This window comes from Elephas maximus, chromosome 14 (assembly GCF_024166365.1).
Source record: "Elephas maximus indicus isolate mEleMax1 chromosome 14, mEleMax1 primary haplotype, whole genome shotgun sequence".
NCBI classification, from domain to species: Eukaryota; Metazoa; Chordata; class Mammalia; order Proboscidea; family Elephantidae; genus Elephas; species Elephas maximus.
Window position 1 is genome coordinate 28,699,122 of NC_064832.1, and position 14,016 is coordinate 28,713,137.

Consider the following 14,016-nt stretch of genomic DNA (forward strand, 5'->3'; position numbering starts at 1 on the left):
GTGGAACTTCATAAGGGAAATTTATAGCCTTAAATTCTATATTTAAAAGACCAAATGCTGAAAATTAACAAGCTAAATATTCAACTTGGGAAGTTACAGACAGCTCTCAAGTGTAAACATAAAGTAAATGGAAAAAAATAAATTAATGAGATGGAAATCAAAGATACAGCAGAGTTATCAACTCTGTTCTTTGAAGTACCCATAGACTAGACCTCTGGCAAGACCGGACAGTAAGTAGAGAGAAGGAACAGGTAAACTGTACTAGGAATTGAAAATGGTGTATTGATTGAAATACAGTGTAAGTTTAAAAACTTTAGTGCATTGGTTTTTGCTGCATAATAAATCACTGTAGAACTGTAAGACACTTACAGCTAAACAACAACAAAAAAACCAAACCCATTGCGGTGGAGTAGAACTGCCCCATGGAGTTTCCAAGGAGCACCTGGTGGATTCAGACTGCTTACCTTATGGTAAGCCACCAGGGTTTCTTATTTACAACTAGCCATTTTATTCAGCTAACAAGTCTGTGGGTTGGCAGAGTGGCTCTCTGCCGGGCTCCCTTATGTATCTGGTCAGCTGGTGGGTTGGTTGGTGACTGGATGATTCAGGATGGTCTCTGTTCTAGCTCTTGGCTGAGGCCTTGATTGTTCTCTGCATAGTTCTCATCCTCCAGCAGCCCGGCTCAGTGTTGCTCACAGTGATTTCACAATTGCAAGAGCAGCAAGAGAGGCCATGCCTCAATGTGTGAGCATTTTCAAGTCTACTTGCTCGATGTTCCTTGCCAAAGCAAGTCAACACAGCCAAGCATAGAATCAGTGGAGAGGCATAGATATGGGAGGGGAATTAATGTTAATTTTGGAAACCACGTACCACAATTTGCATATGAGCAACTTTACACCAGCTGATTTGGAGGATGACTTAAGAAGTGAAAAACCTGAATAGATCTGAAAACAAATTATACCAATGGCTAAAAATTTAACCTCTCCTACCCCCACACTCCTGAAAAAGAAAAGGCAGTCTTAAAGATGGAACTCCAGCAAACATTCAAGGGACAGATCATTTCAGCCTTATTAAATAGTTTCAGAGAAAGTAAAGAGAGAACACTTCACAACTCATTAATGAATCTACTAAAATCATGACACCAAAAACCAGACCAAGGCAGTATGAGAAAAGAAGCTTTAAGTCAGTTTTCTCTAATGAGCACAGGTGAAAAAAAAAAAAAAAAAAAAAGTTAGTAAATTGAATCTAGTAATGAATATTTAAAAAAAAAAAAAAAAAAAGTTTATCCCAGGACCTGTAAGGATAGTTTACATTAGAAAATTAATTTACCATATTTACAGATGAAAGGGGGAAAGTTATATGTCCATTTCAATAGATACAAAATAAGCACAGTTTGTAAAATTATGCTCCCATTCATGGTTTAAGAAAAAAAAATAGCAATTTAAGAATAGGTAGGAGTTTCCTTACCAAATAAAGGCTATCTACCAATAAAGAACAGCATACATCTTATGTAATGATGAAATGATGTCCTCTCCCATACTGGGACTGTATGTATAGGCTTCAGTTGTATTTATGCTTTGCATTACTTTTATGCCTGGAATACTTGGAGGAAGGAGAAAGAAAGTGAATAAGATCCCTAAAAGGCCTCTGTTCAGGTTCTGGGAAAAAAAATAGGGGCCAAACCAAAAAAAAAAAACCAAACCCACTGCCATCAAGTCAATTCCGACTTATAGCGACCCTGTAGGACCGAGTAGAATGCCCCATAGGATTTCCAGGGAGCACCTGGCGGATTTGACTGCCACTGTAGCACTTAACCACTACGCCACCAGGGTTTCCAAAAATTACCGTATCATATAATAAATTTTAAAATTATGTTACAAGCCACGAAATAATCAAGTTTTTTAAAATTTTGAAATAATTTCAAACTTGAAGAGAAGTTGTGAAAATAGGACAAAGAACACTTAACTGTATACCCTTTTCCAGCACCCAGCTTCTTTGGTTACTAGCATTTTTCCATACTTCCCTTATTCTCTCTCTCATTTATATATAGAGATTAGGTAGATGGCAGGTACACATTTATTTTTCCATACTTGCCTTATTCACTCTCTAATTGATATACGTATGTGTAAACCCACTAACGTCGAGTCGATTCCGACTCATAGCAACCCTATAGGACAGAGTAGAACTGCCCCCATAGAGTTTCTAAGAAGCGCCTGGCAGATTCAAACTGCCAGCTTTTTGGTTAGCAGCCACAGCACTTAACCACTACGCCACCAGAGTTGGGTCTATAGATGAGAAGGTAGAATTTTATCTGTGTTAATCTGACAAATGTGCTGTGGTATGTGGGGAAGTATCTGTTTTTAGGAAATACAAACTGATGTATTAAGTATAATGGGGCATCAAGTCTGCAACTTAACTGGTCCAGGAAAAAAAAACCATATATATATGTATATATGTGTATATATATATATATGTATATATGTATCTCTATGTGTATATATGTATATAGAGAGAGATGTTTTAACTGGTTCAGAAAAAAAAGTATATATATGTATGTATGTGTATATGTATGTATATATGTATTTCTATGTGTATCTATGTATATATAGAGAGATGTTTTTTTTCCTGAACCAGTTAAGTTGCAGACTTGATGCCCCATTATACTTAATATATCAGTTTGTATTTCCTAAAAATAGATAACTTTCCCACATACCACAACAGCACATTTGTCGGATTAACACAGAGAAAATTCTAACTTCTCATCTATAGACCCAACTCAGATTTTGCCATTGTTCCCAGTAACGTCCTATGTAGATTCAGGAGCCAATCCAGGATCACATGTTGAATTTGGTTATATTTCTTTAGTCTCCTTCAATCTGGAATAGTTTGTCAATCTTTGTCTTTTATAATCATATTTTTTAAGAGTACAGGCCAGTTTTTTGTAGAATGGTGGTTTTGAGTTTGTCTGGTTTTCCTTAGGTTGTTACTATTTTTTGGTCAGGAATACCAGAGAATCAATGTTGTTTTCTCATTGTATCAGACCAGGAGACACAATGTCAATTTCTCCTTTATGCGTGCCCTTGTCACTTAGTCAAGATGATGTGTGCCACGTTTTCCCACTTGAAACACTTGAGGCTATGTTAAGATCAAAGCATAGATTGTAATATTTGTGAGATGCTTTAATTTAGAAATAACTAATTTAGAATCGACTATTTGAGTAGTTACTACATGAAAAAGTATACTGTGATATAAGTAGAAGTTGATAATTTCCTAATGATTAGTATATACATAAACATCAGTTTATTTAAATGCGCTTGCTTATACATAGCACAAAATGTATGTCCTGCAGATAAGCCATAACAGATACAGTTCTAGTTTTAATTTGCTATTTGGAAATGCCTGAAATTTACCGTCAATAACTCAATGGCAGTGGGTATCAATGACCTAAATAACCTTCTGTTTTAATGACTTCTGTAAATATTATACTGAAGACTAGGTAGAATGCCCTTTGAAATTTTAATCGAAAAGGGTCTTAGAAATCACTTAGCTAGTCCTTTAATCTAATTTATTTTGATTTAATTCTACCTTATTTTATAGACCAGCAAATTAAAAACTTAGAGGAAATTGGAGATTTATACAAAGTTATATATTACTTGAAATGGCACAGGTTACCATTAATTGAAATCTCTTAAAATATAGAATTATATTTGCTTATAGAGAATTCTTGTTTATAAAACCCAGAGAGCGAGAGTTTAAGTTGCTGGAAGGATGGCAAGTAGGTGGCGTTATGTTGATGAACTCCCACTCCTGGCACCCCCAGCAAACTTACATACCTTACCATTTGAGCACTGAACTCTTCCCCATAAACTGGCTTTGTAGTAAATTGCTGCAGGCAAACAGCAATAAGGAGGTGAAAACTGGCATACTAGTTGGAACATATTTGCTGAACTTTTTTTATAATGTTGTGTACCCAAATTTAAATCTTTGCCAAATATCGGAAGGATCAGTTTTGTGCAAAATGGTTGGCGCTTAATACTATTTTTTTATGTATATATGTTAAAGCTAGACTGTAAACCAGTTAATTTTGTTACCAAAACCAGAATGTGGCCTTGTCATTGGTTTGCAGAATGCACATTTAATCCATATGATCCTCATGTAGAGATTCACTGTTTGTTTTACAGTTGCCTAATTTTTTTTTTTTTAAATAGTTCTACCCTGTCCTGTCCTGTAGGGTTGCTATGACTCGACGGCACTGGGTGTCTGGGTTTGATGAAGCTGAAATAATTGTGATGGGGTTTTCATTAACAGCAGTCTTCATGACTGCTTGACCATTTACTGGTTACCTTTCAGAACAAAAGAGATGAACACTTACTGAAAAAGAGGAATGTTCCCCAAGAAGAAAGTTTAGAAGATTCAGATGTTGATGCTGATTTTAAAGCAGTAAGTTACCTTATTCTTATGTAGTGTCTTTAAAATAATTTTTATAATAACCAGGAGAACTTCATTTTTAATGTAAGACCAGTTTTACAATGATAATTGAGGTATATTAACTCTAGTTTTAAAAGATACAGGATTTAATGAATTACAGTTTTGCTAATAAACTTTCTGCTCAACTCTTTTTTTCTTTTTAAGCAAAACGTAACACTAGAAGCTATATTGCAGGTATGTCATCAATTTAATATTCTCATTTTAAAGTGTCTTGAAATTAATTTTTTTTTTTTAATTTCTGAAATTTACATTTGGTGTTGCAGAATGCCACAAGTGATAATCCAGTGGTCCAGTTGAGTGCTGTCCAGGCTGCAAGGTAAATGCTAATTTGTCCACATGAAACATGTTATCCCTAGTGTCTCTTAGCTGACAGTCTAAAGGTAGTACATTATTTCTGTTGATAGTTTGAAAATTATAGCAATTTATTTCTTCTCGTCTTTCTGTTTCTAGAAAGCTTTTATCCAGTGACAGAAACCCACCAATTGATGACCTAATAAAATCTGGGATCTTACCAATTCTAGTCAAATGTCTAGAAAGGGATGATAAGTAAGTATGGGTTTGATGCCCTATTCACTTTTTCTCAGTTAACGTAAAATTTAGGGTTGTCATTTAATCAATAGCTTCACTTTGGTTTTGTAGTCATTATGTCTTTAATCGTCATGTATTTTTTGCATTCTGTACTTGCAGACCTAAACTGTTTTCGTTTTCAGTTTATGAAGTACGTGTATATTTTCTAGGAAAATTTTAGCTCTTGTTTATTGCCTATTCTAACTTATCCTAAATATTTACTTGTTACCTTCTTTCATTAGCAATACTTTAAAACAACCCAAATAGTATTTGAGTCACTCTTTGCTTATGAGTCTATATATAGTTTAGCCTCATGACTGAGTCAACATGAATGGTTTCCAGAATTCAGTGGCTCTTTCTTACCCTGGGAGTATTCCAGCTGATCCACTGATCCCCTGAAGATCTGTTAACTTCAGCCGTGGTTAGTTGTCTAACATCTTGCTTTTTATTTTTGGTAGAATTAAAAAATAAATAAATAAAGGAGCAGGCTTAAACTTACCCGGCAGAGAAGGGAGAAAACACCACTGGTATCTCTTGCAGTACTGGCTCCATTTCCATTTACTGCTATATCTAAACCTCATCATTTGAATTAACTGGGGAGAATGTAAGTTTGAATTCCAAAACACTTTAAAACAAATAAAGTTTTTGCATTTAAGAGCATTTAGACTGAAACTTGGATGTTTTACCAAATACTGTGTAAGGAATTTTCAGTTGACTAGATAAGAATAGTGTATACGAATGTTGCCATAAAAGAGTTTCTTAGTATTTAAAATACTTCCTTTGCTTCTATTGTGTACCACAGCCTACCCTTCTCCCAAAGGTCCTTAATACTTTTTTTATACTCTCATGTATATGTTCTGTAACAAGGCTCATTTAAGTAAAGGTAAGTTTTATTTCAGCCTTTTAAAAAATAAATTCTCTTACTTCCACCTTTAGGGCCCATTTTTGTTTGCGGTCCACTTCTCTTTTTTCTTTACTTTCTAGTCTTTGGCAAAGACTCGTTTGTATGGTGTCTAAAAAAAGTTAACATATATATAGAAAACTGTGCTGAAATACATATAATTTAATGAATAATTACAAAACGCAGCAAAATAGAAAATTGTCAGTGATTTGAATTTAACTTTAAGAATTTGTCATGGGAAATTATGTTGTAGTGTAAAAGAGCAGAGACTTTGGAGCTAAGTAGACCCTGATTTAAATCCAGAATCTGCTGTTGACCAAAACACAAGTGGCTTTGGATAAGTCAGGTAGTGTCTCTGAGCCTCAGATACCTCATTTATAAAAATTAGATGGTTATAACGAGTAGCGATAATATATACAAAATACTTTAGATAATATCAAGCTTATAATGTAAGTGTCAATTTACCATTTATTTATCTCACTTGTTATTTTGTCTGTACTTTGTTTGTTCATATGACCTCTTGGAAGACTTTCCCTGGTTTTGTAATTTTTTTTTTTTTTGGACATCTTTCCAGTTTCTCATGTAAGGCCCCATTTCCAGTGTTTTGCCAAACCATCTAGACTAGCTTAATAACTTTTTCTCCTTTAAATCTGGGACAGTATACACTGTTTATCATCTTTGATCTTACTGTCCTTTTACTTATCCCCTGCCTCTGATAGCCTCGTATTCTCTATTTTCTACCAAAAGTCATCACGCGTTTCCTGTTTGTTACTCCGTCTTTTCATCTGTTCTGCCCTTTAAACGTGTATATTTTCTGTCTTCACTGCTTGCTGTATCTCTTACATTCGTTCTCCTTGACAGCTTTTCCTTCTTGGATCCCTTTGACCTTTTGATACTAACATCCTAGCCCTCTTTCTCCTAACTCCCTAACCTTTCGTTCGCCTTAGGTTTTGCGTACCACCACTTCCTCCTACCTTGGTACTCTGTTTAAGGGAATTTATATTCTTTCCCCTATCTATCCTTTCTTCATGTAGATAGTTTTGCATGTGTTTTAACAGGAACATGAGCCTTTAATTTTTTATCTATTCCGCATATTATTGTCTTCAACATTATTTTCTTTACTCCCCTTTTCAAAAACCTTCAGCAGCACCCAGTTATTTCAGTGTGTATAGAATAAAGCCTGGGATTTGATGCATGCTCCCCTCCCTTCAGGCACACACGTGCTCTTGCATAACCTGCCTTCCAATTTCATTCTTTGTTATGTTTTTGCATCTCTCCTTGGCTTCTGCTCTCTTGATCTATTCCTTGTCATCCATGCACATCATGATCCTGCCACCCATGATACCTTTATTTCTACTTCCAGTTGTCAGTGCCTTCCTTTTTCTATTCATCTTTCAAGAACTAGTTCAGTTTTCACTTTCTTTATGAAGTCTTCCATCACTATTCCAAATTATAATGATCTTACCCTTTCAGCAAAGTTAGGCAGCTTTATAATAATCTCCAGTAAGAAAAGCAGATGGTATAGTGGAGTTGGATGGGGTTTCGACTGTAAGATCAGTCTAGAGGCTGTGGCAGTAATTCAGATGGGATGATGAGGGCCTAAACTAGTACAGTGCTGTTAGGGGTGATGATATAAATGGAGAAAATGTTTAGGGGGTAACACTGACATGACTTACTAATTAGATGTGGCGTCTGTGGGAGAGGAGAAGGAGTCGAGGAAAATAATGGCTGGCTAAATGTTACAACTATCAATGGAGATAAAGAAGCAAGTTTATAGTGACTGAGCCCTGATGGCATAGTAGTAAAGAGCTCAGCTGCTAAGCAAAAGGTCGGCAGTTCAAATCCACCAGCTGCTTCTTGGGAGCCCTGTGGGCCAGTTCTGCTCTGTCGTGTAGGGTCACTATGAATTGGAATCTATTTGACGGCAGCAGGTTTGGCTTGGCTTTAATGTTACAACTACCAGTGGAATTAAGGCACCAAGTTTATGGTAACTGAAGGCTTTGGGAGCTGATGAGACATACAAGTGGGAATATCCAACAGGCATTGGATATAACAAGGCAAAATTCAAGGGCAAGGTAAAGAATAGCTATATAGAACTGCGGCTCACAGATTTAAATGGTAACTCTGTTTTTTTCAGTCCTTCATTACAGTTTGAAGCTGCCTGGGCACTAACTAACATAGCATCAGGAACATCTGCACAGACTCAAGCCGTTGTACAGTCTAGTAAGTACATTAACACCCTTACTCGCTGGATTTTTTTCTTAAACGATGGCACAGAAATGGATATTTGGAATAAAGACTGAATTTTAGCTTGTAACATTTTTAAACTGGTGAATTCTATAAGTCACTTTTTGATAATTGATAATCTTTCCCATACCAAAACCAAACCCAGTGCTGTCGAGTCAATTCTGACTCAGCCACCCTAGAGAACAGAATTGAACTGCCCCATAGAGTTTCCAAGGAGCGCCTGGCGGATTCGAACTGCCGACCCTTTGGTTAGCAGCCATAGCACTTAATCACTCTGCCACCAGGGTTTCCATCTTTCCCATAGGTATCATTAATCTGTTATTAAATAATTTTGATTGTGGTTACTAAAAAGTGAATAGAGTTTATTTTTGAGTAGAGACATTTCCTAATAATGGCCTAAAATTTGTGTTTCTTATACTTCCAGGGTACAGTGGCTTACATCATTTAGCTTGTCATAAATATATATATATATATAATTTTGCTTACTTCAAGTCCAGGCTCACTATTAGTGGTTTGGTGACCCAAACTAATAAAAGGTCTTTGAAATGAACTAGATGTGACCAGATACATTGTCTTTTATAGTGTGGGACACTTTGACTTTGGGTGGGACTCAAGATGATTTTAAGTAGTATATAACAGTAAGTTACATTGAATCATGTAGTGAGAATACTAGTCCCTTTTAGTTCTCTTTCAGCTATTTCAGTAGTATCAAGGAGAAAGCTTCCAGTTAGGTGTTAGTTCTAACAGAAAGGAAACAGGCCTTAGACTATGGCTTTCAGTAGACACTAGTAGGTACAATTTAGTAACAATGTTTTGTTTTCATTGTGTTTGTATTTTGGTTATCTTCTGTCTGTGGTAAGTGATATCGGTCTTCTATTTATAAAAGTGATAAAGTAGTTAAAAATGTCAGCCGGAACCCTCATACATTGCTGGTGGGAATGTAAAATGGTCCAGAGAAAGTTTCTTAAAAGGTTAAACATAGAGTTTTCATATGACCCAGCAGTTCCACTCAGGTATATACCTAAGAGAAAAGAAAACATACACCCACACGAAGACTTATACACAAATGCACATGAATGTTCATAGCATTATTTTTGATAGCCAAAAAATGGAAATAAACTAAATATCCTTTAGTTGAAGAGTAAATAAACAAAATATGGTGTATTCATATAATGGAATACTCTTCAGCAATGAAAAGAAATTATTTACACAGATGAATTTTATGGCATGTAAATTATATCTCAACAGAGCTGTTAAAAGGCAGTCATTTTTATGAAAGTGTTAGGTAAATAACGCAGGTAATGCACAGATAGAGCAAAAAATCTTTGCGGCAGCACACAGTTGATTGGAGCTCAAGATCTGGCTTATGCTTCCGCTTCCTACCTGGAAGTGGCTGTGAGATCCGTGTTTTCGGGTAATATTTAACTTATGTGAAACGGAAGGACAGTCTCATCTGCAGCCGTGCAGGTTAGTGCGTGGGATTGCCGTGAGTCAGGCTGACCCAACAGCAGCTAACAACAACAACAAAGTGTAAAGATTATATGATAAATTATTTTAAAATATAAAGGAGACCTGATACGGAATTAATCAAATTTTTTGGTTAATCTTGTATCAGGGATTGAGATTCCATTTGACTGAGTATTTCATTTTGAGGTTACATGTTGGGGTAAGAGCTCTTTTTTTATGCATTACAGGAAAGGTTTCATGCTGCTATTTTCTTTTAGTTAATGATATAATAGCAGCCTTTAGATATTGTTGATTGATGTGTACTGGAATGTTAGTAGGGGAAAATACTGAAATAGATTTTTTAGGATAAAGCTTTTTGCTACATGTATTCAGATAACTGTAATTGAGCATCTGTAGTGTGCTGGACTTTGTGTATTTTATCAGTTTATTTAGGTTGAAACCTATAAACTGTTCAACGTTTCGTGAGTATAAATATTGTTCTTTATTATAGAATATAAATATAAGCATAAACATATTTTTTTTTTATTATAGATGCAGTACCTCTTTTTCTGAGACTTCTTCATTCACCACATCAGAATGTTTGTGAACAAGCAGTATGGGCTTTGGGAAACATTATAGGTAAGTTTTATTTAGGTTTGAAAAGACTCCAATTAACAACCTTATATTAACTTTTTTCCTACGTTGGCATAGACATTATACACTATGTTTCCTCTAAATTTGTTGTGAGTTGACTGTCTTCTTGCCTTATAAATACTAACTTAACGTGGTACCTCTTTGAAAAGGATACTGTGATTTGCTATCAGGACTGGTAGGTTAAATTTTGTGCCCCCAAATCAAAATCTGGGGAAACAACAGCACCTGATGCGCTTGACTAATGGTGAGGAAACATAGAACATCAGTGTCCCGACATGAGCCATTGCATACATTTCAGACTTTCTCATCTTGAATGTACTTTTTTTTTAAATACAATTTTCATTTCTGTAGGTGATGGTCCTCAATGTAGAGATTATGTCATATCACTGGGAGTTGTCAAACCTCTTCTGTCCTTCATCAATCCCTCCATTCCCATCACCTTCCTTCGGAACGTCACATGGGTCATTGTCAATCTCTGCAGGAATAAGGACCCCCCACCGCCTATGGAAACAGTTCAGGAGGTAAATGAAGAATTGTAAAGGCCCAATGGTATATTTTTCCCTATGTTTATGCTTTAGTTTTTCATGCACAGGGAAAAAATAATATACTGATTTCATTCAGGTATAACATTTTTTATGGTATGTAAATTATCTCTCAAGAGGGCTGTTAAAAGTGAATCATTTTTACTTAACTTTATTCATTTTATTTTTGACTCTTGTGAAATAAAAGTTGAGTGTCTTATAGCACCTGAAAAATTGTCAGTCCATCCCGGTTCTTCTTTTTTAACCACTGTATGGTGGCGTAGTGGTTAAGTGCTACGGCTGCTAACCAAAGGGTCGGCAGTTCGAATCTGCCAGGCACTCCTTGGAACTTCTTTGGGGCAGTTCTACTCTGTCCTATAGGGTCACTATGAGTTGGAATCGACTCGACGGCACTGGGTTTGGTTTTTGGGTATGTTTATAGAAAGAAAACATAAAAAATTCAAACAGGAAAATACAAAAGCAGAAAGTAAAAAAAAAAAAACTGGAAGTTTTGTTACTGCCTTGCATTGTTGATTTAAAAATTACTAAATAAGGTGCTTATGCAGTGAAACTAGTGTACTTCTATGCAAATGTCCTTGAGTAAGTTTGCATTAAGTCCAACTGAAGTGTCCCTTGATGTCTCACAAAATTAGTGTTCTTAAAAGTGTGACATACTTTGTGTTAAATCTAATTAAAGGAAAGTAAAAACTTTTTTACATCTAATTTGTAAATGGATTTGAGTATTTTAAGTTTGTAAAAATTCTTCGTAACTTTTATTTGTTTGACTGTAGAGAAATGATGTCTTTATCATTGACATCTTTAGCTAGCTTCTGCTACCATTTGTTTTCTGGAAAGGGTACTGAGTGTGATTCCCATCGACACCCCTCCCCATTCCTTCCCCAGATTTTAAATAAAGATCTGTAAAGCCGAAATTCAAGAAACAAAAGCTTTATATGTAGACGTATTGGTTATAAATTTCTTGACTAAATCTGAGGTTGAAAACTTTAATATGAATCACATAACTTCTTAGATAAAATCAGATTTTTACTTTACTCAGGTAAGTGAGATGATGGTGGCAGTTTTAATAGTAACATTTCTTGAGTAGCCATACTGGTAGTACTTGTATCTCCATTCTTTCCGCTCGGCATTGTGTGTATAAATAAGTTTATTGAAAACAAATGTTTTTCCTTTAAGGCACGTTTATCTCTGACAGATTATTTGTGTATTTTAACTGGACATCTTAAATATACTTTTGGTGTTTTAGGATGATCTTACTAAATTTTCATTTTCTTAAGTGAAGAGTTTCAAACATGTTGTTTTTCTTGCCCTACAAACAGTATTTACTGCTTTCTGTGTAGCAGTTTATTTTTACTAAGACTTATTCATCAACTCTAGTGTTACTTATTATCTATCTTCTTTCCTTAGATTTTGCCAGCATTGTGTGTCCTCATATACCATACAGACATAAACGTAAGTAAAGCAGAATCTTCGAGATTTCGCTCTCAATGGGGACTGGAAGGATTATTTACTCTTTTAGGCTTTTAGTAAGTGTCAGCATATATTTTTTTCAACCTGTCAAGCTTCCACAATGTGTAAGTAGTTTTTGAAAACAGGATTAAGGATAGATTAGGTTTGTAGCTAAACCATCCAGACAGCAAAATGCTGACTTGAGAGAAATTACCATGTATGTAGTTAATTTCTTTATCTGGATTGTTATAGTGTTTTTAAGTATTAATATTTGTAAAGTGGTTAAACCTAATAAAGGTTAAAGTACCTTCGTTATTATTTTTTTAAATCTCATTTGATTTTTCAATAGGTAGGCTAGGTATTATTTGTCCCCATTTTACAGAATAAGAAGAAACAGCCTTAGGGAGAGGTTAAGTGGCTTATCCAAGGTTGCAGAGCTAGCTAGGGTCAGAGGTGATATTCAAACCAGGGCCTTCTGACAACAGATGTTTTGCTTTTTCCATAAAACCGCATTGTCTCCCTGGCTACAAGCTTTTGTAGCATAGTATTGAAGGATATATAGTTTTAAATGCAGAGGCATTTTAAATGATACTTTGGTTACATGAGATTTGGTTAAACATTTAATGTTATATTGTGGTGTGATGTTTAATTTGATGCTCTTTAGGCAATGTGAAAGTTCTAAATGCAGTAAGGCAAAATATTTTATCTTTCAAACAATAATAGATAAACTTCAGTGAGATTAACATTGACTAGCTTCTATTGTTCCAACTAAGATCTCTTTATGATTTGTTGTATGTTCGTATTTTTGAAATCTTACCTTTGTGTCTATGTGTGTGTGTGATTTATCCTTGGGATGAAATACATTATTGCTAGCATTTCTTATGAGGCAATATGGTCCATATGTAAAAATTAAGCTGCATTTCTCTAGCTCATATTAGGACTTCAATCTCTTAGGACAGAATGTTTTAAAGGTAACTAAAGTCACTTTTTATTTGTGATATGTTAGTCTCATATGTCATAAAAATTAGGCAGAACATGTTTATGTACTGTTTTCAAACTGGGTATAAGGTGACTTAGCAAAAGACATCTAAGATAATAAATTTCTTGAAAGGAAAAAGAAGTAAATTAATAGAAAAAATTTAGTTGTTGCAGTTGAGTATTAAGCTTAGCTCTGAGCTTTCTGACAGCCAAGATTAAAAGGAAAATAAGCAAAATATCTGATATTCTATCAGGACTTTTCCCTAGGACATCATGGAATTATAGGTAAATAAAAGCTTTCACCATCTGTTCGTTGTGTTTATGTGAAAGCCAGGGGTATTAAAGTAACAAAGGACTGGGGTTACAGGCATATTTGTCAGGGTTAGCAAACAGTCACAGATTGTTCCACTTATGCCAGAGTTGTGCCGTAAATTGTGGGTTCAGAGATAAAGAAGACATAGAGACTGCTCTTTTAAGACCTTAAGAAGAGGGAAAGAAGTGAGCATTTGTCAAGAACTCACTATGCTGAATCTTTTTCTGTGGTTTCCTTTTACCCTACCAGCACCCTTATAAGTTTTATTATCCTATTTTACAAATTAGGAAATTGAAGCTCAGTAAAGTTCCGTAACATAAGGTCGTGCAGCGAATGAGAGCTGTAGCTGAAAATTGAAGCCAGGTTCAAGGCCTATGTTCTTTCATACCACAGCCACATAAATATACAACACAACACAGCGTAAGCACAAACAA

General features: G+C 35.2%; 1 protein-coding gene across 1 annotated transcript in view; it reads left to right on the forward strand.

The window, feature by feature from the left end:
* The window catches only part of KPNA3 (karyopherin subunit alpha 3), a 98,974-nt gene that overhangs the window by 54,001 nt on the left and 30,957 nt on the right, over positions 1-14,016 (forward strand). The window contains exons 3-10 of the mRNA XM_049852907.1: positions 4,351-4,440; positions 4,633-4,662; positions 4,752-4,804; positions 4,939-5,034; positions 8,094-8,179; positions 10,202-10,288; positions 10,655-10,824; positions 12,250-12,294. Of these exons, the coding sequence (XP_049708864.1) occupies positions 4,351-4,440; positions 4,633-4,662; positions 4,752-4,804; positions 4,939-5,034; positions 8,094-8,179; positions 10,202-10,288; positions 10,655-10,824; positions 12,250-12,294 (657 nt within the window). The remainder of the gene's footprint in view (positions 1-4,350; positions 4,441-4,632; positions 4,663-4,751; positions 4,805-4,938; positions 5,035-8,093; positions 8,180-10,201; positions 10,289-10,654; positions 10,825-12,249; positions 12,295-14,016) is intronic.